Raw genomic sequence first — 25,722 nt, forward strand, 5'->3', positions numbered from 1 at the left:
AACAGTCCTGCCAGTAACGTTACTATATTATCATGCTACTTTAGTTATAGCCTGATATATGATAGCTAACTTTACAATGTTGTGATGTGACGTTAGCTAACATTCTGTAGCTAACGCCGGTCACTCACCAAGATAGCTGCCCAGTTCTCCACTGGTTCTCCTCACACCACAGCTCAATTTCTCTCCGATGGCCGTTATTTCTTCTAATCCTTGGCTGCTCCTGGTCTCTTGGACGCCTAGCAGGGCTCATAATTATAGCGTTGTGGTCCGTCATATCCATTCGAATATTCATGTTCAACTTCTTCTGTGTCTCCTGTGTCGAAACTAGCATTGGGATCCATGTTTATTAATACGTTACACCGGCCGCTCTCCCCCTTGTGTCCCCCGTGTTACGTCACATGCGGGGAGGTCACGTGCCGAGGCTTTTTATGCGGAAGTGAACATTTCTTACAAAAACGACGCCAGATGTCACTGTAGTGTATATTTCTGTATCTTTTTTTGAAAATCTAGTGTATTCATCATTTTCCTACACATTTATTCACAGGTGTCTTTAACCTGGAAGTTGCTCTTTAACTGAGGCTTGGTGGCCAGTATACATTATGAACAGGCGGACAGCGTGTTTTCTATTGTAAATAAATAGATAAGACTATGAATATGTGTTTATTTATTACCAGAGTAGAAATTCTGGTGTTAAACGTCAATTTAAGGACAGAGTAAGTGGGCTTCTTTCATATTGACGAGCGACTTATATTTTAATTTTCGAGTTCAATTGATAAAGATATTGTAAATGTAACGTTAGTTTACAACATTGTGTTATATATTTTTACATCACCAAAATGTTGACCACTGTCCTAAAATAAAGTATAGGCTTTGAATAACGAAATTAAGTTTAATGTTTTATATATTTTGAATATGTCAATGATCTTCTTGTAGCTGAGACACTTTGATGGCTAATTAAAGACTATTGAAAGGTTTTCTCTTTTAAGCTTCAGGAAGCAGCCATCTATTCCTACTGTTCTACCCATGTGGATGATCCTGTGAATGGGCATTGCTTGTGGTAAGTTTAAAAAAAATAAATAAAAATGTCATGAGGGTATGAATGTTTTCTGGTTGCTCATACAAAACAAATCATTACGGAGCTTTCAATACTCACAAATGGAGGAAGCATACCACATACACTTAATGATTTAAAGCCTGGAATTGTTGATGGGTATGATGTTTTACAATCATTTGAAACGGGTACTACTGATCAGTTGAATGATGATTTGCCATCTGAAGAACTTCCTGATGAAGAATCAACAGTTGACAGATATTGAATTAAAAACTTGCCTCAGTCCTTCTTAAATTAGAAAATGATTTTCTTGTATCAAGTGCAGCTGTGAATGAGCTTCTAGAAGAGCTGCAATATTTAATTGGTACTGCCTCTGTGCCAGTTACCAAAAAGACTATAATCCACTTCTTACAAGATCGCAATTGCCAAGTTGATGAATCAGTTTTGAAAGAGTTGGCCACTGAACTTTGCACTTCAAATCACATTCAAGCTGCAATAGGAAATCGTGGAATTCACGGAAACGATCCAGATGATTGTTATCAAGAATAAGCTGCTTTTCATCGTCAGAAAGCTGAGTGCATGGTATAGGGAACATTACAGAGCCTATGAACTGAAACTGTGTCCTACAAAGAAGGTGGAACCTCTTGACTCAAATGAACTGACTGATCCATACCTATTGACTGACTATACAGTTGGGGGAATGCGGCTAATAACTCTTAAAAGATACATTCATGTATAAGGTCAGAATGAGTATATATTAGGGATGTTAACGGTTAATCGACTATCGATTAATTGTCGAAAAGAATTTACTCGATTAAATTAAATTAATTGTGACTAATTGAACATTGTAATCTAAGACCGTTTCCCACAGGACGTACTTGAACGTGACCCGAGATTCTCGCGAGACCTGTCACAAACTTGAGGCGGCAAAAAAACTAAAACAAACAATGATGAGGCGGTCAAAACGGAGTGGAGTGTGGGAGCATTTTAGATTAATTAACGATGAAAAAGACGCACAATGCAAACTTTGCGGTGCTACATTTAAATACAACAGCTCTACAAGTTCGTTAAGATACCACCTGAACAACTTGCATGTAACGTTAGCCATTCCGTCGCCTTCACAACCTACAATTGCTGCTGTGCTGGGAAGGCGAGTATGCGACCAAAGAAAAGCAGACGGCATTACTCAGAGAATTTGCGGGATGATTGAAAGAGATATAATGCCAATTAGCACCACCGAGGCCGAGGGATTTCGGGAGCTGATACAATTCATGGAGCCAGGATATAACATCCCTTCGCGAGCGACCGTGACTTCCAACTTGGAAGCACGCTACGAAATTAAGAAGGCTAAGCTAAAAACATGTTTGTCCGCGGCTAATGTGGCTCTGACGACGGATTGTTGGACAGCACTGACTACAGAAAGCTACATCACGATTACTTGCCACTATATTGAAAACGACTGGCAGGTAAAGTCGGCAGTCCTTCTTACGGAGAGCTTATCCGAGAGACATACAGCTGATAATTTAGCTGCCAAACTGAACCAGGCTGTGGAGTCATGGGGACTCACCGGCCGTGTAGTAGCCTGTGTGCACGACAACGCTCGGAACATTGTTTCAGCAAACAACCCCGCACGAGTCAGTTGGAAATCAGTGTGTTGCTTTGCTCATACTTTAAATCTGGCCGTCAATGACGGATTCGCTGCTGCTGGTGTCAACCGAGTAATTGGAGCTGCTGGCAGGCTGGTCAAGCACTTCAATCACAGCACACCAGCAACGAAAGCGCTAGAAGCAAAACAAAGACAAATGCAGCTACCAGCTCATCGGCTCATTCAGTCCTGTAAGACCAGGTGGAACTCTGTACATGCGATGTTTGGCAGACTCGTAGAACAGCGATGGGCCGTGTGTGCTGTGCTAACAGACCGCTCAGAGACCAAGCTTTCAGATGCGAGGACGCTGGAATTGAGAGACGACTTCTGGCAGCTTATGGAGGACATAGCGCCAGCACTAGAGGCTCTCCAATGTGCAACTACTGTAATGTCAGCAGAGACGGAGGTATCCATATCCAACACGTACCCCATCACATTTAGTCTGATTAACACGCATCTGAAGATGGCAAATGGAGACAGCAACAGAGTGGCGGAATTCAAATCTAAAGTGCGCACTTCGTTGGGGGAACGGATGAAGGTAAGCTATGGCCATTAATTAATTAAACTCTTCGATCACATTTGAGCTATATAACAGATTATGGGGTGAATCACTTATCACCAACACATTGTCACAGTGTAAACTGCGTTTTTATGCAGTTGTACCCTTGTCATGTCAAACCTTATTAAATAAAACTCTAATGCTAGCTTTCTCCTTTATTTAATTTTAACAGGTTGAGTCTGAAGACCTCACATCAACAACACCAATGATAGCAACGATGCTGGACCCACGGCATAAGCACCTGGGATTTCTAAGCCCAGCAAGCAGGATCTCAGCTAATACCAAACTGCTTGAACTGGCTATGGAACATGTGGACTCCACATCAACAAATGAAGCCACCACTGGAGATGATGTGCCAGTCCAGGGAGCTACACTTCAGAGACACACTTCTGCTATGACTCTTCTACTGGGTGAAAACTATACCACCAGCAGCAACGATGACATTAAAGAGGAAGTGGACATGTTTCTGAAGGATGCCTCACCACTCCTTGATTCCAGTCCCACAGAATGGTGGAAAGTCAATGAAGGAAGATTTCCGAGGCTGGCAAATGTGGCACGACGATATCTGTGCATACCGGGCACGTCTGTCCCATCAGAACGTGTATTCTCAGCAGCTGGCCTGACTGTAAACAGGCTGCGCACACGACTTACTCCTGACCACGTTAATATGCTTATTTTCTTGAACAAAAATAGAGGGGTCTAGGTCAGGAGCCTATTCAAAACACATTGAGACAGGAATGTTTTTGTTTCAGGAGAGGTAGCCTATATCTTCATTTGAGTGTTCTAAGGGTCGCCCTCTAATGTTACTGTCACCTTCCTCAGGGATGATTTAAGTTGTGTTCAGAATATATTTGAAGTTTCCAGGGCTAGTTATCTTACTGTTACCTTTCTCAGACCAAAGGGGATTATAAATGCTGCTGCTAATGTTTCAAGTTTTACATATGTAGTTAACCAGATTATAATTTGTAGGCTTAATATTGTGTAGGCTAGGCCTACCCATATTGTTTAGATTTCTATTTAAAATTAATTTTATTTTGCTTAATGTTTCACATGCGACAGGTGAGCCAGTGCACAATTATTTTTTTATGTATTTGAATTTTCTGTGCTTAATTTATTTTGTTAAACTACATAAATGCCATTATCTGCACATTATCCTAACTGGTACAATAAAACATCAATTGTGCAATATAGCATGCATTTTTATTCAGTAAATAAGCAATATTTACATTACATTACATTACATTACATTGCATTTAGCTGACGCTTTTATCCAAAGCGACTTACAATAAGTGCATTCGACCAGGAAGATACAACCTTTAAGAAAACAGAATCATATAAGTCCATCAGGTTTCATAGAGCCAAACATTTCAAGTGCTACTCAACTGGCATTTAGAAAGCCAGCCCTTTATTAGTATATAAGTGCTTTGTTAGTAATTCTATCGCTATTTAGCTTTTTATGTTAAAGACACTATCGATACAGTGAGAAATTTACATTCTCAGGAAAAAAGCCGTTTATATCAGTTAATCGTTAATCGATCGATAAGGTCAATCAACTAATGATTAATGAATTAATCGATAATTTGCATCCCTAGTATATATATATATATATATATTAATGCTGTCAAAATTATCGCGTTAACGGCGGTAATTAATTTTTTTAAAATATTTAACGCATTTAACACATGTGCAGAATGGCCTGCCCCATACTGTACATCCCACCAGTGGCAGCGCTGGGGTAGGCTACAGCCATACCAAGAAATGGCTTAGCCCCACCTTAGCCCCACCATGAAAAATGATGTTAAAGTAAGCAAAATAAAGTCTGCCAACTCGCGCCGAGTAAATTGCACAGACAGCTGTTAGTAAGATTGATTTCAGAAGTCACTTGTCTGGAAATACCGAAGACTAGAAACAAAGGATGCACGATATTGGTTTTTTGAAACCGATACCGATAACTTCCTGCTTTTCAAGACCGATAACCGATAATAATATAATATATATATATATATATATATATATATTAAATATACCTGTAGTTTTTTCCTCGTTTTAGCCCTGGGGTCGTCTCTGGCAAACTTCTTGCCTTTTTCAAAAGCCTCGTCGATAGGTAAAAGCCCAGGTGCCTTTGCAGTTGGCTCTGGATTCGCCGCTAGTTTAGCAGCGCAGGCGTCTTCGTACGCTTTTAACACACCATCGTAGCGATGGCGATGTTTCAGGTGACTAATCAGGTTGGAAGTATTATAGCTCGTTGCCTTTTTCCCTCCTCGTGGAACTTCTGCATTACATTTGTTAAATAGCAAGCGAACTATCTAACTCTGAAACTTTGAAATAGTCCCATACTACCGATGACATGTTTGTTTACTGTCCTGGCTTCACGGCCGCACACCATTTACGTCACAGCCAGGCATGAATTAGGGAGCGCTGGATTTGTGAAAAACTCCCCTCTTCCTAAACCACTAATACCACAGTACTGGCAAAACGGGAGGAGCCGAGTAAAAAACAAGCGCCCCTCATCCCAATCCACCCACACCGCAGTATTTTTTTCTTTTTTTTTACCCCAAAAATATATTGTATATTATCGAGGCTATTAATACTTTTATCGAGTTTATCGGGATGACGTCATAATTCCTAATATCGGACCGATAATTATCGGGCCGATAATTATCGTGCACCACTACTAGAAACGGTTTTGAAAACTTTTGTCACGTAGTGATCGTCTTCTCAATAGAACATCTTTGATAATGTCTTGTGGCCAATCAGAATCAAGATAACGGCGTGGTGTTGTTGCAGGAAGTCCTGACGGAGAATACTTTTGCTGTAGTGCATCTCTATATACATCATTATAAGTATAAATAAGACCCCACGGTTTGATGATTGATAGGTGTGTGGGCTGTCTTTCATTTTGACACACAGAACAATGTTATAATAAACATACATACTGTATGTTAAATGGATATATCCGCCTTCTTTCATTTATCTTTCCATTCCCACAACAATATACATAAAGAAATGGCATATTTTGGACATAGTTCGAATGGTGATTAATCATGGTTAATTAATTTTTAAGCTGTGATATATATATATATATGAACTTTGTATGTAATACTTTGTAAAGTACAACAATGCAATTTGAAAAGAAAGAATGTATTGAGTGTACACCTGCATTTCATTAATTCCCTCTTCACATCTCTCTCTTTTACTCTTTCTCTTAGAGCGCCATGGCTGATATTGGACCACCTGTTCGATTGCTGATCATCTTGAACGACCACTACAGCGTCAGACTGGAGCTTCGAAATGGGATTCCCAACTCAATGGAAGAGCTCATTGAGGAGGTCAAGAATTAATGTGGATTAGAAGGTTACATAAGGCTACGGTACAAAGACACTGATTTTGGAAACACATTTGTTAATCTTACATCTACACATGCGATTAAAGATTTAACAGTGATCAAAGTTGTCGAATTAGACCCCGATTCTACAACTGTGGTCTTGTACCCAGTTGAGATACCATTAAATAGTACCCCTACAAGTGGACTGTACAGTGAAGACTCCTCCTCTGGATCTGTGAATACAGATGACACAGTACTACTTAGCGGCTCTTCCTCTGAATCATTAAGAACACAGCAGTGGCCTGAAGTGTTTCCAATCCCGGTCTTCTCCTATGACACAGAATGTCAATTACAGAGAGGAAATGCAGAGTACACAAAGAACCAATCTAGACTGACACCAAGCTCAAATCATCTGCAGAGCTTGCTGTAAACTCGTTGAAGACCAAGTCTCAAGAAGAGTCCTACCCTGCGAAGAATTTAAAGAGAGCCAGGCGAGCTGAGGCCAACCATTTTCCATCCTTGCCGATTGGAGAGACTCCAGAAAGCATGGAGCAAGAGACAATTTCCCTTTTGGCAGAACAACAGAAAAGAAACAACCGGCAATCAATAAAAGAAAAGATGGCGAAGGCGTTTGGATACCGAAGACAAGAAATAGTGCATCAGAGGCCAAGCATTGAAGGCCTCTTGGAGCGGTGGCCTGCACTTTTTCACATGGAAGAGGTCATTAGTTTGATGAAACCCTTTATACAGCCTAGGCAAATATGTTGACGTTTTATTTTTAATATATATCACAATATAAGCTTTACATCTATTACTCTTGGTGTCTTTATTTGGTGGTGGTTTTCAATAAATATGTGGATTAATTTAAATGTTACATTCATACAAGCTGACTTGGAGTACTTTTAATCAAACCGTTGGCTCTTTAGAAAAAATATGTGTATTATAAATTCTCAGTGTTTTTTGTTTCCTATGCTGCTTATATTTTCTTGGTAAATGCTGAGTTCATAACAACAACTCCATTGGAGACAAAGTTCTTGGCGCAGTTGGACAAACACTCCACCAAACTGCTTCAGGTCATCAGGAGCAGGGGAGGAGTTGTGAAACAGAAGACCACCGGGATCTTGCAGGTTTTGGATGAGGTATCTATGAATGAGTTTATCTGTGGGATCAGTGGCTGAATCATCCTTTTTTTTGCATTTGATTTATAATATATATATAAATAAATAAAACTGTTCTTACTCAGACTGTGGACATCGCCATCAGAAGAGAATGCATCCTCAAATCTCTAATGATCTACCTGGGTGAACCTGTTGACCATCTCATCAAAGAATTCCAGGTAAGACCTCCCACTCACTCACAAGAAGTTTTTTCATAAAAGAAAAATAACATATTTGTACTGCATGCAAATAACTGCTTGGTTAGAAAGCTAGTCATTTGTGATGACCTCCTGAGCTTTCCTCTTGGGCCGACTGAACTGAGAACTTTCCTTTTTTCATCTATCCACTATAATCTTGTATTTTTAAAAGGTAGCTGCAAACTTGGGGAAACCTTTGCGCCTCAGGCCTGTTGAGCTACACTATGTGGTCCTCATCCATTTCCCTTTTGTTTGCATGATATGCAGGACGCTGAGGCTGGAGAACTGGAGCAGGCAACAATGGCAATCTTTGTCATTGGGAAAGAGGATCAGTTTCATCGACCCAAAGACGTCAAGGTTCTCATCGAAGGAACAGAGGTCCTCAGCGGCTTGCCCTCGGTTGCGAAAGCTTTTGCCATGCTCTTCGGGCTCATATACGCACTGAATTTAAGATATCCGAAATAACTGCAATCCACTTTTGAAGTTGTGCAAAAAGTCCTGATGGAACTTGAGGGGAAAAAGATGAGCCCAAAAGTGAATAGACTGAGAACCCAGCTGTTCATCCCAGCGTAGACACTTTGTTGCACTCACTCACAGTTACCATTGTTACATGGTAAGGTTTCTAAAACCAAGGTTTTATAATAATTATGCATTATAAAACATTTGCGAAAAAGTGTTGTGTTCAGAAGTTGCACTTACAGTATGACCGATTTTCACTGTAGAAGTTATGCATGTCTAATCATTTTCAGAGATTACATGTCTCACAGGCGCAAGTTGTCAGTGTTGCTTTAAAAAAAGTGTGCAGTAGATAATAAGGACAAGTCTTTTTTCTAAGAGTTTGATGTTTGGAAGCGGCACATATTACTGCAACTAATAACTGTGGTACTTATTAACATGTCTAAGATCAGGTAATGGCTGCCTCAGAGGCCAAAGCTGGTTGTGTGAACAACTTATTTTTCATTCAAATAAATGTGCTCTGGAGTTAAAATATACAGATTGATCTGAAGAAATTGACTGTTTTACTTTTATTAGTGGACCTTTCAGTTGCATTGCACTCCTTAAATGTGTTTGAGACACTTTAGGTAACAATGTGGCTGTCATTTGATTAACTCTGAAAATAAAGTTTTTAATGAATAAATCACATGAATTGAGTTACAGGTGTCCCCTCAGCTGTGCAGACTTATTTAATAATACGGTAGGAAATTGTGGAGTCAAATTAATATCTATCTTGTACACACACACACACACACACACACACACACACACACACACACACACACACACACACACACACACACTTTTCCTCTACTGATGAGAGGAAGACAGTATTTCTTATTTTTCTACATTGACCTGAATGTATTTATTCTGTGTATTTTTGGACTGAAATGTAAGTTTTTATAAAGTTTGTGATACATATATTTGCAGTAATTTCATTATACGTTAAATACATTTAATTCAAGCTAAGATACATTAGCTAGTTAGTGCTCTTACCTGTGTGCCTCCTTCAAACAGCATTATAACCAGACTATCTTGAAACGATAAGTACCAGTTATAGCTACTTTATTTTAGATAAACAATTGAAAAGAAAAAATCCACCAGCTAATGTATTGAAAGACCAATCTTTATTTTAAGTTGCCTTTTCTTTAAACCTTCAGATGTGAGATATTAGTTATGCAGTAATAGTATTGACAATACAAAAATACTGAGCAACTTTAGTTGAGTTAACTTTATATTTCTTGTCTAAAAAGCATTTATTACACTCATTTTCCCCACTCATATTCACAGTGTGTACCAATTGATTGTATTTCCCGTCAGGTGTCATCTCTCTAACCGGAGTACTGTTTTGGATGAAGCGGCTCCGGCACAAACATTACAAAATACATCAGATTCCCCAATAGTAGGTGTAGCAGTACGCATAGCAAGTTGCATTACATAGATTGTTTTGAACACACCCTCAAAATAGCATTGTGATTATATTACTGGATGGAAACTGAAAGCATGGGAACATTAATAAACTACATAACAGAAAGTATGAATAACAATAATGAAATTGTGACAGTAGATATGTTTATACTTTATATTATTTACTGTATATGTTTAATTTAGATTTAATTATTGTGATTATTCTTTCTTCTTTCTTTCTATCTATCTAAATCTCACAATGGGGTAGGTTACAGGAACTTTTCATCAACAGATTGCTTTAGTCTGGCTTAACTCTTCACTGATTGGTTGCACACACTTTAAATGTACTGGCTATGCAAAACAGAAGGTGGGGCTCATTATCATATTAAAAACCGGGCGTTTTTTACGCGTCAAGAACATGCGTCAAACGCGCATTTTAAACGGGCGAATAGTGGCACTTTAGGCTTTCGATACATGGATGCACAATAACAACGGACCCATATCGTCTCACTGCCATCCCACGGAGCTGTAATAATGGATATATTGCACATGTTTGCTGTAATTCATCATTTGTAAAATATTATACTACATGGGCAGTATGATTAAATCTTGTACCATAAATATTGTATTAAATAAAGTTAATATTACTGACGTTAGATTAACGTCACTGTAGCTTCTTATTGCACTAAGAAGCTTATTGCACTGTATATATATATATATATATATATATATATATATTAATATACATATATATACAGTGCAATAATTCTTTCATGCTAAATGAAGCTCTGTTGCTTGGATATCACTAGATCCTGTTAAATGCCGCTAGCTGCTAACTGCCGCCTCGTTAATATCAAATCTATCATAAAAACAAGCCATTACCATGCTGTCATGAACGTGCGGTGCTGTTACGTGTACGCAAATTGACGTGCTTGATGTGAGGGAGCATTTTGGTTAAAGTTGCGCATGCGCTATGAGCGCACATACGGGTACTTCTCAGGCATGCCGGGTAATCTGTGACGTTTCGCTCTCTCAAAAGTTGGGCCATTTTATCATCATGCGCCAATGAGCAACTCTCATAGGAATGAATGAGACCCAACCTCCCACGCTATATCCAGTTCTTATTATACATCCATGGTAAAACCCACCTCACGCTTCACCGAACTGCATTGTGGGAGCGTTGCTTTGCTTTGCTCGTGTTGCTCGCTTCAAAAGTTGAGCAATGTTCAACTTTTGAAGCTTTGGCGGAAGCGTCAGCCAATCAAATCATATGCCAGCAGAAGCTCTAGCCAATCAAACCGCGCGCTTGTGTGTCCGGGGCGGGAGATTCATGTGATTGGTTGTTGGTCAAGTTTCAGACACGCTCACCGGCAAGCTTCAACGCATGCTGCCGTGTGGACGCTGCGAAACTGCTCCGCCTCGCTCTCAAGGCTGCCGGCGTCTTTGTCCCGCGAGATTCCAACGTCTCATGTAGTCGAGCCTCCAGAGCAAGTCGGACAAAATTGGAACGTGGAAACAAACCAAACATGGAACGCACTTGCAAGACGGCGGTCGCAATTGCGCAGGTCTGTGTCGGTCTCGCTCATTTCAAACGAGCCTAGTGTATTCCCAATAAACCATGGCTGCTTTTCAAAGTACATTTTCAACATGTCAGGTATAATTACTGTTCTGTCAAAGCAAATCCAGGTCTGATAATATGTATCATACATGTATTTAGCAAGGTTTAAAACCATGTGAATCATTTAGCTAAAGTTTAGCATGAAGGACTAAGCTAGATAGTGGTTAAACTTAAAGGTGACCTATCATGCAAAATGCACTTTTTTACGTCTTTTATACATGAATATGTGTCCCCGGTGTTCCAGGAAACTCACCAAGTGTCAGAAAACACAACACTCTCTATTTTACTCCATACCCAAATCTCTAAAAAAGGGGCTGCAACGGATCTGATACAGACTGATCCAGATTTGAACACTTCTCTGACGTCACAGAAGTGGCGCTACGGCTATTGGGCCAACTCCACCAATCAAGAGGAGACAACCACGGACATTGCCATTCGAAAGCGCTGGAGACGCTGTAGTACATATGCAAGGCCTGTAGATGGTGCTGTTCTCACAGAATCATCCCATGCAAAGACAGTGTTAAATTGAGCGAAATGAGGAATGGCTAAAATGCATGATCTGTTTGGTATTTTGAAAAATAAAAATTATAAATATGCCTTATATAGGTATGGTCCTACACTATATTATTCAAATATAGCATGATAGGTCCACTTTAATGAGGCACTGGAGTGGTGTAAAATGGTATTTCAAAAACATTATACAAAAGCCATCGTGCCAAAAAAGTAAAAAGCTTTGAGAAGTCATAATTTCATGTAATAAATGCAATATTATCATTTTGATTATAAAAAAAAGAAAGAAAGAAAGATGGACCTTAAGTTTTCCACTCGTCGCACATGCTTTTATTTGGTGATATAGTTACATACAAATACACACAGTTACAATACACATAGTTAAAAATGCAAAAAATGTATTGTTGTTATTTGACTTCTTTCTCATTTCTCCTTGACTAGGACAACATAATTAAAAATGTGTCATCTTGCCCGACTCTCCCCATGTTCTTATTACACAGCTGTACAGTTTTCATTGTTCATCAACAATGTAGAAAAAAAGAACAAAGTAATGAAAATAAGTGATCAAGCATTTGACATTTAGTGTTGAACTGCCGTCCCTGACCTACCTACTCATCATCTGATGGAAGGTCACTGCTGCCATCTGGCTGTTAGAAGGGGAAAGATGCATTTTATAAAAAATTAACACCGTAGCCTATTTTATTGACTCTGCACCGTGTCTTATTATTCATAGGTCTTGCTTGCTGTAGAGGTTTTTACAAAAGCACTCTCTTTAGTTGCCTATCAGAAACTATTTTCTTTCAATTTGTTAAGTTACATTATTCACCGAAACAAACTGAACAATAAGTACTTTGTTAATAAAATATATGATACTAATATAATGATATCATAACATATAATAAAGATTGTGTTCTTTGATGAATGTGATGTAGGCTACACCGATCTGATTATGTCCTGCTGGCCACATCACGATGTGCCTCGCACGGGTCTCAGATCTGTTCTGCTTTGTTTCCAAAGCGGTTTTTTTTTCAGCCTGGATTGTCGTCTGTTGATGACGTTGAGGTAATGGCTGCTCTTGCATTGCCGTGAGGAATGCCTTTTCTCTCCACCATAGCTGTGAAATTAAACCACATGATAATATTGTAGAGTGTTAGAGAACAACACCACAGGAGAGGGGAGTTCTTACCGCAGCAGTGCCGTCTTTGAAGAGCTCCGGCAAGGCAAGGTGAATAAATGTGTGCTCGTTAGCCGCTAGCTGAGTGTAGCTGCACTTTAGCCTAAAGTTAGCTTCATAGGAGGCTGCATTGTTAACTAAAACACAGACAAGTGTTCTGCACAGTTCGCACATTGCTGGAGAAGCTGTGTCATGCCGGTTTGGTCACATTAACCGGTTAATTTGTGAAATAGTTTTAGGAATACATGGGCAGAGTTGTTGGGTGAGTGCGGTGTGGTCGCTCCTCGCATTCACGGAGAGATAAGGCCTTGTTGCCTCCTCGCGCAACCGAGCTATTAGAAGTGTGTTCTGCTGCAGGAACACTTTATATTTACGATCTCTGGCATGCTGTGTAATCATGTACACATCCTTAGATGACTTGCCCCACCAAATCCCAACGAAACATTTGAAGACGAGGGTTTGAGCTCCCAGCGTCACCACTGGCTGATCACGTTAACTTATTTGTTAGCTAGCTGGCTATTGATCACGTTTCATTTGCTTTTGAATTGGCAACGCCGGAGTTCCTCCTGTTGTCAATTATACATATTGCTATGTCTTTTCCTCATAGAAAGTTTTTTTTTACATTAAATGATATTCCTCTTTGCGATAGACAGTTTTATTAGATTGCTAGCGAGTTTTCTTTACTCAGGCAAAGTACACATTAAAGACAAACAAACACAATTTGCTTTCGTAGACCATTATGTGATCTGTTGTATTATGAAAAGTGGGACATTCCAATCTCAATTTAAAGGTCTGGTTTGCTTATTTAGTTGGCATATATAGGGTGATAGTATGTGTAACATCTCTTGTATACAGTACTTAGTTTGTCTGATGGGTTTTAGCTGCTTGCAGTTGAACAAACTATATATAACATATATGATATGGTATGTAACCTGGCTGACGTGTACGGTTGTTCAAGTCAGGTTTTTGAATAGATTCTGGCTTGATGTTTTCATTATATAGAAAAACACAAATGTTCACCATGCAACATGTTTACTTGGGCGTTTCAATGTGACTGGTTTTCACAAACGACTATATTTCTGTTTACTCTAGAATATTCTCTAATGGATGCTCCTGAAAGCCCTACCCAATCCCCTCAGTCCCCTGAGGATGAGGAGGAGGAAGAGAAGGGCCTTTCTGACAGTGAGCTGCTGGATTCTCCTGATGAAGATGGGGTCATCTCAGACAGTGAGTTGGTCAATGAAGAGGAGAATGGGGGACTTGAGGAGGAAGAAGACATGTTTGAAAGCAGAGGAAGAGGATCGGAATTAGAGGAGGAAAGGGATGAAGACGATGAGGTTGTCCCTGATTTAGTCTCAGACCCTGAAGATGAGGAGCCTGAAGGAGTAACAGGAGGGATGGAACCTGAGGATGGGACCATTTTGCTGATTGAGGGGGATGAAGATGGTCCGCATGCAGGCCAGTTGGATGGGGAGGACGAGAAGAAAGGAATGGAGCCAGAGGAGGGAGTCTTTGACACCCCGCAGTCTCCAGACTCCGAGCCAGAACAGGGCAAGAGCTTTATTGCTGAAGAAGATGAAGAAGACGGGGAGGAAGGATACGGATACAGCAAGGATGACTCATCAGATCCATTGGCAGCTGAGGTGGATGACGAAGACAAAAGTAAGGCAGTCGCAGAGAAGAGGATGAGAGCTCAGGAAGAGGAGAGGAGAAAAGCGGTGGCAGTGAGGGACCTGAAGGATGACTCTGTGTCTGTTTCCCGGGAGCTAGACGAGCACGAACTTGATTACGATGAGGAAGTCCCAGAAGAGCCCAGCATCCCTGCACCTGACGAAGAGGAAGATGAGGAAGAAACTAAAGCAGCGGTAGAAGAGGAAGAAAATGAGGACAAGAGATCTAAGAGGAGGGAGAAGAAACCTATCCTCCCCCCTTCCCCTAAAGACAGTGAATACAAGAGGACAGGCAACTCCAAAGGCCCAGAGAGGATGCGCAGAGATTCCTTCAGAGACAAAAAGAAGGAGGAGGATGATGGAGAGATTGATGAAGGGGAGATTGATGTAAGTGTTCCCAGTTTGGATGTTATACAGGGGTTTTTCTAGAAAGATATAGTATGAGGGCGCTAAAGTCACTTCCGGGCCCGCCCTCTTTCCAGCCAAAATAATGTATTATCGACGCGGAAAATAATAGTTTCTTAATGTCTTGAAGCTGCTGAGTCATATATAGCACCTCAACAACAAATTAATTAGAGTAACAGAGTAACGGTTTCTTTATTTCCTCTACAGACAGTTCAAATAAAGTTCATCTAATTTAGAAATCACAGTTTCAGTGTTAGCCTGCTGCCTGCCACTCGTCCACCGGCAGACCGAGCAGACATCCATCTGCTATTGATTCTGAGCTCCGTAAAAACAAAGCTGCGTCGGCCATCTGACAGTCCATTCAACAAGATTTTCATATTTCTTGAGTAATTATACAGTTTTTGACGAACAGAAATATTGTTTTTCTGGCATCACATTTTACAGGGATAATCGGCATTTAGGTATGAGGGCGCACGTTAAAAGTAAGTGTGTGCAGTGCCCCTGTTACCCGGTTTAGACAAAACCCTGCTATATTCTTCAGTTGGGTGATTGATCGGGTGCAGTCTAATGGCAAAAAAATGCCTTCTGTATATACATGTCTCGGTAGCTGTTTTTTATAGACTGAAGTTCTGAGTTGTGTTTTGTTTAATTCATCAATACAAAACTTTTTTAAACTGTAGCTTTTGATTTTATGGACTGTTTTGGCTCGACAGTTAGATGTCCTAAACTTTCCAAGGCATTGGTCAGGGGCCTATTAGGGTCTAGTTCAATTGACCAGCATTGGCTAAAATAAAGCTGTTTTTAAATGTTGATCCTTTCCTGGATGTACTCCTCTGTGTTTTGTCCACCTCAGCCCGCTAGTCTTAATGCTCTTCTGCTCTGCAGCCTACACGACAATTTACTATAAAATACCAGTGAAAATATAGTGAATGTCAAAGATAATTTCGACTTGCAGCTTTGAATTTGGATATCCAGTTTAGCAAAATAACATTTAATCCTAGATATCTCTTTTTAGTGAGCTGAGAGCAGTGTAAAAAACATTCAGTATAACCTGTCCACTCTGTAACATCACTGTAACAGGCAGTGGACTCAGCTTTTCTGTTATAACCCCTGCTGAATAAGTCACATTAATTACAGGAGGTGCATTCTTCTATTGATTCTTCCACATCATTCAAATCATATAAATAACTTAATAGTTTGAACCTGGACCATTAGTATGTCAGTGAAGTAGCTTGTAAACATGGGACAAAGGCTATACCTATTATTTTAATAACAGACACACATTTAATCCTCTGCATGTTCCCTGCTAAATTTATATAAGTATTGGATCAGACTCCATATCACCAGTTACTCATTAATAAGGAAATTGTATTGGGATCTGGATAAAACAACTGTATTGAGACATCCATACTGAACAATATTTATAAAATAATGCATTAAAAATGTCTAAATACCATTAGTACACTAAAACAATTCCAGTATGGTGTCATCCCTAATGATTCACATGTAGGATTCGTTCAGACCTTCTTATGTCTCATGATTTGTTATGTCTGGGCAGGATGATGACCTGGAGGAGGGGGAGGTTAAAGACCCGTCAGACAGAAAGATCAGACCACGTCCCATCTGCAGGTTCTTCATCAAAGGTAGGTCTTTGTGTGTGTAAACCACACTCAGAACATGGATTGCCAGATTATTTTGTCTTACTTGCTGGTCAGATCCTTTGTAGCTTAGCCTTGTCAAAGTAAAACACTCTGAAATAAAGTATTTGACTTAAGACTGTATGTCAGTGATTGTTATGTTCTACAGCAGGGAGAGTCATTGTACTTAAAAATAGATTTTGGTTTCTTTTTCTACTGCTCATAGTAAGACATGCACTCAATTTAAAAACATGGAGATTAATCAAAATGTAATTCTTTCTTAAAACACCTTATTGTTGCATCCATCATTACTCTCTAATTTTATGATTTAGTTTGTACCAAAAAAGTATGACAAAGTGGTTTCTGGTTACTCTGGGTGACTGTGCCTGTGATATCAACTGATTGTAAACCGGTTCGTTGTTTTTTTGTCCTCCAGGGAATTGCACTTGGGGTATGAACTGTAGGTTCATCCACCCTGGAGTCAATGACAAGGGTAACTATTCTCTCATCAGTAAGCCTGACCTCTTCTCACCTAATGGTGCGCCTCCTGCAGGACCACACCCACTCATACCCAACAATCCCTGGGTAAGTATTTGTTGCTTTGGTTAAACACTAAAAAACAATGTACAATTTTGGGCATTTTGAAAAAGCTGCAGTACAGATAAAACATAAAGATAAAAAAATGGACCCGAATAAAAGCATGTGAGCATTTGTACAAATATTAGGCAACTGTTCCCACGTTAGGTTGGACCTGCAGTGGAGGAGCTCCCCCCACCTCCTCCTCCAGTGGAGCCTCCTGTGGAGAGTGCCTGGGAGCGAGGTCTAAGGCATGCCAAAGAGGTAACACTAATATGAAAATTCTCTTCATCTCATCATTAAACCGTGTTGATGCTCTCTTTCACCAACACTTATTATGAGTCTTTAATCCAGTGGTTGTGTGGTCCGGCTCTGTTTCCCATAGGTGCTGAAGAAGGCCACCATTCGTAAGGAACAGGAGCCCGACTTTGAGGAGAAGCGTTTCAACGTGACCATCGGAGAGGACGAGAGAGAATTTGACAAAGAGAATGAATTCTTTAGAGAACGCAGCTACCGCATCATCAGAGAGTATGACCTTCACATTGAACATATTGTTTTTCTGATAAAGTGTCCCCTGCACCTTTTGCTCTGTTATCTTAAAAGTACTTACATTCTTAGTCTACAATAACATAATCTTTGTATTTTTTAAGTTAGGCATGGTGAGATTTGCACATTATATAACTACAAATATATCAGTGATAAATATGAATAAATAGATTGTTCTGTCATTGATTCAAATGTCTTTTCCTCTTTCAGCGAAATGGAATTCAGAGATCCTGTATATGGGTAAGTGTAGACCAACTTGAACAACTTTAATGAAACTCACTAAGCCTTAGTCTCAACAGATGTAACTGGGAGACCAAGAGCATTGGCTTTTGTATGAAACTGTTGAAGAGGACACTGCCTAACATTTAGGTCACAGTTGAACAGACTATTAATGATTTGTGCACAGCTTTTTGGTCTATGTCTCTTGTCAGAGATGTGTGTATTGCTTATTTAAGTCAGTGTATAAGGCATCTCTGTTCTTTCTGAAAACTGAAAAAAGTCAGTCTGACTCATGAATATATAATAAACATGTATATCAAGTATTTCCCATTGCGATCCTTAAACATTAAAATAACCTTTGTGGAATATTGCAGTGACCCCTATGCTGATCCATACTATGACTATGAAATGGAGGCCCTATGGCGAGGTGGTCAGTATGAAAACTTCCGAGTGCAGTACACAGAAGCTCCTCTTCCTTACCCCTACAGTGTGAGTATCCTCCGCAGACTGCTCCGAGTGTTATAATACATCTTCAAATAAGTATAAAAAAACCAAGTCGAAGTTGTCAAATGTATTGAACTGGTGATCACAGTTTGAACAGTTGACAGCTATAGGCCTACAGCTTTCATGCTTAAAACATAACTTGGTTTTTAAATGAAAGAGAGATCATACACGAACAACATAACGGATTATAACGTAACCCTATTACAACAGAGATCAACAACCTGTAACGGGGCCTATGCACAGAATGCAGCTATTCAATACTCATTCTTGTTTAAAGGTCCCATGTCATGGCCATTTCCACTGATCATAATTCAATTGATGAGGTCTACTAGAATAGATTTATATTGTGCAATTTTCCAAAATCACTTTGGTTTCTCATACAGCATCTCTGTAAACTACGTGTATTCACTGAATTTCACTCTCTGCCTTTAACGGCTCGTTGTAGCTCCAATAGCTCCAGCCCCCACCCTCCATTTGAGCACAGTGTGCTCTGATTGGTCGGGACGTTGTGAATTGCGCCTTCGCTCCGTGGAGGTGTGGTTTCCTTGTTTAGCGATACACAGCCAAACACAGCCAAACTCACCCTGAGCACACACAAAGTCACAGACGAAGTAAAAACAATAAGTGTGGCTTGATATTGAGTAAGAAAAAGGTTGATTAACGCTGTGAGAATGGGTCTGCAGAGAGAATTTCGCCGCAATCCCAACTGTCTGTTATCAGCCTGCAGCCAGGGAGGAGAGATCAGCAGAGCTGCCTGCACTGAGTCTGTGTGTGAGGAAGTCCGTGGATTGGTCAATTTGGACCAATCAGCGGGGGCTTAACGTAACGGCTCCGCGGACATAATGGTTCCACGGATTGGTCCATTTGGTTCCGGGTAACGCATGACATGATGAGGCACCCGGAAGAATCAATGGACAGTGACTTATCTCCAACGAGGCGTTTTGGGGAGGTATTTTCTGTGTTAGTTTTACTCGCTACAGGGTGTACTTTGAGGGTTTTGACTCTGCAGACCGTTTACATGCAGAAAAACCTTCATAACACACAAGGGGACGTTTAATAACCGGAAAAGCATGACATGGGACCTTTAAGAATATGAGCATGTCTACATGCTCAGGGAAGAGGCGGGTGCGGAGGCGATTCACTATCAGGCCAGCTGTAGAGAAGACCCTCTCAGCTGGAATTTGGGCATAAGATGAGGTTTGAGTGATCTGCGTGTAGGGAGGGGCAGCAGCCATATCATTAGCAAAACACCTTTAGACCTAACACATTTAGCTATGGCACTGTTGTATACATTGAATTATTGCATTTGATAATATGTAATCAACTTAGGCACCCCTCCCAAAAAAAACATATTCTCATAGTCGAATACCTGAATAATTTTGAATATTCGATTAATCGTTCCCATCCCTAGTGAGAGTAATGCTTTTTATTAAGTACAGTCACCACTTATTCTTTACCTGGACACAGCCTTTTCCTTTAGAAATAAACTCATCAGTAGGAATGAATGGGCCTTAGAATGAGTTCCACAGGAAGACAAATCATTTTTTGCTAGAAAAAACTAAACATATTTATTTGACAGGAGCGAGAACGTGAGCAGGACCCTCGGGAGAGGCACCGGGACCGAGAGAGGGAGAGAGACCACCGTGAGAGGGAGCGCAGGCAGAGAGAGAGAGAAAGGGAGAGAGAGCGAGAGCGCGAGAAGGAGAGGATGCGGCGGAAAGACGAGTGGGAGAGGGACCGGATGAAGCGGGATGAGAAGGAGAGGCCGAGGATGCGTCCTCCTCGAGACCCCAGGGAGAAGAAAGATGAGGACAAAGTGAAACCACGTTCTCCCCTCGGTCTGCCTCCTAAGTAAGTGAAGTTTGAGCTGGCTTCAGGCACAGTGTTTTATTATCTGAGATGAACATAAATAATGTAATGACCAGGGGCCTTATGTATAATGCCGTGCGTAGGATTCACGTGGGAAGGTTGCTTACGTAGTAGAAATCCAAAAAATAGGCACAGAAATGTTCCGACATTTTACGATTCACAAAACATTGCGTACCGTCGAGGAAAGTGCGAACGGCACATCCCACGCCGGTTTCCCTTTATAAATTACAATCGACTCGAAATGCGGTGCAGCTTTTGCGGGCTTTACGTAACGCCCATATTTGCCTATAAATAGTCAAAGAAACGCCTATTCATTCATTCATTTTGACTGACTGCATGAAGAAGATAGCAGGAAATGACGACAGAACAGCTAAAAAAGACATCTCACACCGTGTCAGATTTAGGTTATTTTGGGGAGGTGGAGATAAATCATATTGTTTGGTGGACGCAGTTTGAACCAGAGTAGCAGCATGGAGGTCGGATCGTCACCAAAATAAATAAGTGGTCCGAAAAAGGTTATAATGACAAATAAAATACACACAGCCTTCCTCAGGCAGTGTGTTTGTACCGGGGACAGGAGACACCCCCTTGATGAGAAACTGGAAGAAATGATCGGGGAATCCCTCCGGAGTGGAGTCATGACGACTGGATCTGAATTATGCTTTTGTATTTGGTGGTTTGTGTCCCAGCTGTCGATCAGCTGTGCGCAGCTTCTCCACTGCAGTCTGTGCATCTCAATGTGACTGGTTTCCCCCCCCGCAGCAACTCTATATCCACCAGTTAAAGGAAATACAACTAATGTGTTGTGTTATATTAGCTGTACAATTGACCACATATGGTGTTCTTAGTTTCCATACCTCCTGTGTTTTACGACCGACTTATCAAGTAGCCGGCAAACGGCATAAAACACGATTAAACATGATAGTATATAAAACCATGCTCGTATCTACAACCTATAGAAATGCAACACGGCGTCAGTTTAGACGTAATTCTGTCCTCCTGCTTACCGCATCATTTATGAGAAAACATTTCCTAACATTAACACAACATACTCAAGCAGTGACGTGCGGTGAGGTTCATGGCTGGTGAGGCACTGACTCTTTCAGAGTCAGATTTACAAATATTATATTTTGACCTTAATCGAAATATTCGGCTATTTTCAAAAGCTTTTTTAGTCGGATGCTTCAATTCATTTTAAACAGACCGTTCAACAAAAGGATACCCAACATCTAAATATTGGATTGTTCTTTCTTAGTAAGATCCCATTTTCATTACAATTGTGGTCTTACCTTGACTTGAAGATGAAGTCCATGCTCTCCTTCTGGACAACAATCTCTATTAGTTATTTGTAAAAGTCCTCCTTATCTTCCTGTAATTTCAAAAGTCTGGTTTGTTGTTTGTGTCTACCGTCTCTGTGTAGAATAACAGTAGCAACAAGAACCTATGAGACTATGGATGGCGAGAATAAATGTAATAAAGGGATCTACAAACATTACATTGGTGACCTACAGTGAGATGGTAACAGGCATGCGCTTAGTTCCCGCTTTCCAGCCAGTTTCTGTGGGGTGACGCATTCTGATTTGAGGCAGAGCTCATCTGTGCCTCACCTCACCCCACAGTAACTGGCTTGAGCGCGCTCACAAAATAAGTGCCCGCGCTAAATTAGTGCCCGCGCTCCAGCAAGTTACTGTGGGCTTACGAGAGGCAGAGCTCTTTCCTGCCTCACTTCTCATCGCTACCCGTAGTTGTAGCGGAGCTCGGCACATTTAATGATTTTGACTTTAAAAAGCGATTGGAATCATACATAAATCACACTTACAACATAGATCAGTGGAGACATTTTATTAGGGCCCGAGCACGGAGCGCTAGGACCCAACGGCGTCCTAGCACGAAGTGCGAGAAAACCTATTGTTATTGGTGGAATTATTATTAGGGCCCGAGCACGATGTGCTAGGACCCAACGGCGTCCTAGCACGAAGTGCGAGGAAACCTATTGTTATTGGTGGAATTATTATTATTATTATTTTTCGTCGCCATCTTTCCTGTTTTTGAGGCCTTTAGGATGCTGACAAAGTTGTATAAATTTGCACGGACGCCAGGACCCGTAAAAATTACAACATTCTGGAGTCAAAGGGTTCAAATTAAACCTGCTCGCTAGCGCCACCTATGAAAATCCCATTTCGGAATAAATTTACATAGTCGCACCGTAACTCAGAATAACCTGAAATTCCGCACACATATCCGGGTGGACCTGTTCTACAAATAATCCTCTTGGAACCCTAAGCTCCACCTACATTTGATTTCTTCTAAATTAGCATAATGTTCAAAAAAGTTAAATATTCACTTAAATTTCAATTTTCAGTTTTTCAACACCAAACTTCATATCCAGCATCGGTGGAGGGTCAGACACATTACCGTAGAAAATGGGCATTTTAGGACGATAAATATTGCCGCTGTCAATCAAAAACGTACTTGCAAAAAGAAGGGGCTTAGAAAGAAATGCTCATAACTCATCAACAATGTATCCAAACAACACAGATTTTTGTAGATAAGTTCAGACTGTCTTGGGCAATAGGCACACCAAAGCATTTTCATTTTGGACTATAGGGGGCGCCAAAAACACCACCAATTTATAACTCAAGAGCGGATGGACTAATTTTTTTTTATTTTTTTAGACATACTCTCAGGGTGACTACGAACTCAGATTTAAAGTGTCGCAAAAAATTCAGAATGTGGGCGTGGCCTATACATTTTTTTTAAATTGCGATAGCATAAAATGAGCTTCGGACGTAAAACTTGGGACACACGTCAGAGCCCACGACCTTTTCGAGAATGTAAAAACAATACGTAATTTTTCAAAAAAGCTGCTCACTAGCGCCCCCTATTGTGTGGTAGTCACATATAGTTTCTTAGAACTTCACGATTTTTCGCACAGACATTCCTCATGGAATTGCAGACATATTTTTAAATAGATTCAATTAGCCCCGCCCCCCAAAAAGTCGGCCATTTTGAAATATGTGCGTTTTTCAGTCATTTTAAGCACATTCTTGCAAACTGCTCCTAGGGGAATGATCAGAAAAATTCCAGTCCAGGACAAGTTCAGCCCCTATCCAATATGATGCCAAATTGAGAAGAATCCTTTTGATAGCTCAATCGTGGAGGTCGTAAGATAACAGCGAATACACCATATTTGACGATTTACATGTCGCAAATGACTCCAAACTACTCCAAATTACTCAAATACAGTTGTTCCAATATTCACGAAACACTATATCTACATTACTATTATGATTGCACACATATTTCAAATTGCCTTCCATTAGCCCCGCCCCCCAGAAAGTCGGCCATTTTGAAAAATGTGCGTTTTTCATGCATTTTAAGCACATTCTTGCGAACTCCTCCTCGGGGAATGATCGGAAAAATTCCAATGCAGGACAAGTTCAGCCCCTATCCAATATGATACTTAATTGCGGAGCACATTTTGGAAAAATCACTCGTGGAGGTCGTAAGCTAACAGCGAATACACAATTTGACGATTTACATGGCGCAAATTGCTCCAAACTGCTCGCATATAGTTTTTCCGATATTCACGAAACACTGTATACACATTACTATTATGATTGCACACATATTTCAAATTGCCTTCCATTAGCCCCGCCCCCAAGGAAGTCGGCCATTTTGAAAAATGTGCGTTTTTCAGCCATTTTAAGCACATTCTTGCCAACTCCTCCTTGGGGAATGATCGAAAAAATTCCAATCCAGGACAAGTTCAGCCCCTATCCAATATGATACTTAATTGTGTAGCACATTTTTGAAAAATCACTCGTGGAGGTCGTAAGCTAACAGCGAATACACAATTTTTGACCATTTACATGGCACAAATTGCTCCAAACTGCTCGCATATAGTTTTTCCGATATTCACAAAACGCTGTATACACATTGCTATTATGATTGCACACATATTTCAAATTGCTTTTCATTAGCCCCGCCCCCCATAAAGCTGGCCATTTTGAAAAATTGGCGTTTGTCATGCATTTTAAGCACATTTTGTGCTAATTCGTCATAGGGAAATGATCGAAAAAAATTCAAATCTAGGGCAACTTAAGTGCATATCCAATGTGATGCTACATTGCGAAGGAATAGTCAATCGCTTGAACATGGAGCTCGTAAGCTAATGGAGAATGTACCATTTTTGACCATTAATATGTCACATACTACCTTAAAGGGGACCTATCATGCAAAATGCACTTTTTTACGTCTTTTATACATGAATATGTGTTCCCGGTGTTCCAGGGAACTCACCAAGTGTCAGAAAATACAACCCTCTCTCTTTTCAACCATACCCAAATCTCTAAAAACAGGGCTGCAACGGATTTGATACATGTGGATTCTGATTTGCACCTCTATGATGTCACAGAGGTGCACTCCTCCTGTATGGTCAACTCTCCACCTATCAGGGGAATGAGAGGTTGCCGTGGCATGGCAACAGCATGGCAACAGCATAGTAACTAGGGATGTAACGATACCAAAAACTCACGGTACGATAATATCGCGATAACAAGTCCACGGTACGGTATTTATCGCGATATTGAATAATAAAGGGAAGAAAAAAAAAATCATACATTTTTTTTTTTCAATAAAACATTTTTTTATTCGGAAAATATTTCTTTATTACATAATAAATCTGATTTTTACAGCCTTTTTGTAGGATAGCAGTATTTTAAAGTGTCAAAAACAAAGTGACAGTAACAGACTGGAACAAGAAAACCAGTGTTTTTGTACCTACTGGTACTACCCAACAAAGTAAGCATTTTCTTTATGCCACTGCATCTCACAAATAAACAAGGACATTTAATAATCAGACCCTGCAATAAAATAAATCAAGTTTCACTTTAGTTTTTCAAGTAACTCAACTCAAACTCACTAGTCACTCACTCAGCATCATCAGACAGGTTTTTAGGAATATGAGAATGTCCACATTTCCAGGTATTTATAAGCTGGGGTGTTTGGGCATTTACAATATCCCCTGCTCTGGAAACAACTCTCTCGCTTGGTACTGATGTTGCTGGGACACCAGTGGTCGCGTTAACCGAATATTTTATTTAACAATGACGGAAAAATCTGAAAGCAGTCTGTCATTTTGACAGATTAGAACAAA

The 25,722-nt window shown here is 40.3% G+C and overlaps 2 protein-coding genes and 1 long non-coding RNA gene across 9 annotated transcripts in view; all 3 read left to right on the forward strand.

Annotated features, from left to right (window-relative positions):
• Positions 1–95: 95 nt before the first annotated feature.
• On the forward strand, positions 96–9,068 carry LOC307040242. Its single transcript, XR_013808456.1, has 4 exons — positions 96–1,057; positions 6,465–7,719; positions 7,824–7,916; positions 8,202–9,068. It is a non-coding gene; the product is annotated as an uncharacterized lncRNA (long non-coding RNA).
• Positions 1,808–4,443, forward strand: LOC307040237 (E3 SUMO-protein ligase ZBED1-like). The gene is made up of 2 exons (XM_079682891.1): positions 1,808–3,234; positions 3,428–4,443. Exons 1-2 carry the CDS (start codon positions 1,999–2,001, stop codon positions 3,956–3,958), a joined length of 1,767 nt encoding a protein of 588 aa, XP_079539017.1. The 5' UTR covers positions 1,808–1,998; the 3' UTR covers positions 3,959–4,443.
• A 3,886-nt stretch (positions 9,069–12,954) lies between the features above and the next one.
• zc3h18 (zinc finger CCCH-type containing 18) overlaps positions 12,955–25,722 on the forward strand; it is a 96,184-nt gene continuing 83,416 nt past the window's right edge. For 4 of the 7 annotated variants that reach the window (XM_079682883.1, XM_079682887.1, XM_079682886.1 and 1 more), the window contains exons 1-9: positions 12,992–13,189; positions 14,231–15,195; positions 16,772–16,856; positions 17,287–17,435; positions 17,595–17,690; positions 17,812–17,954; positions 18,183–18,212; positions 18,566–18,680; positions 20,275–20,546. In XM_079682883.1, coding sequence (XP_079539009.1) covers positions 14,242–15,195; positions 16,772–16,856; positions 17,287–17,435; positions 17,595–17,690; positions 17,812–17,954; positions 18,183–18,212; positions 18,566–18,680; positions 20,275–20,546 — 1,844 coding nt within the window. In that variant the 5' untranslated portion in view covers positions 12,992–13,189; positions 14,231–14,241. Of the gene's footprint in view, positions 13,190–14,230; positions 15,196–16,771; positions 16,857–17,286; positions 17,436–17,594; positions 17,691–17,811; positions 17,955–18,182; positions 18,213–18,565; positions 18,681–20,274; positions 20,547–25,722 lie in introns of all 7 variants that reach the window. The other 3 variants (XM_079682885.1, XM_079682889.1, XM_079682884.1) reach the window with 3 other exon arrangements.

Source organism: Notothenia rossii, assembly GCF_949606895.1.
Source record: "Notothenia rossii genome assembly, chromosome: 5".
NCBI classification, from domain to species: domain Eukaryota; kingdom Metazoa; phylum Chordata; class Actinopteri; order Perciformes; family Nototheniidae; genus Notothenia; species Notothenia rossii.

Excerpts from the sequence above, each read along its gene's own strand:
- LOC307040237 (XM_079682891.1), top strand. The coding sequence starts at position 1,999 with ATGATGAGGCGGTCAAAACGGAGTGGAGTGTGGGAGCATTTTAGATTA. Across the intron at positions 3,235-3,427 it reads CGTTGGGGGAACGGATGAAG|GTTGAGTCTGAAGACCTCAC; the intron begins GTAAGCTATGGC and ends TAATTTTAACAG.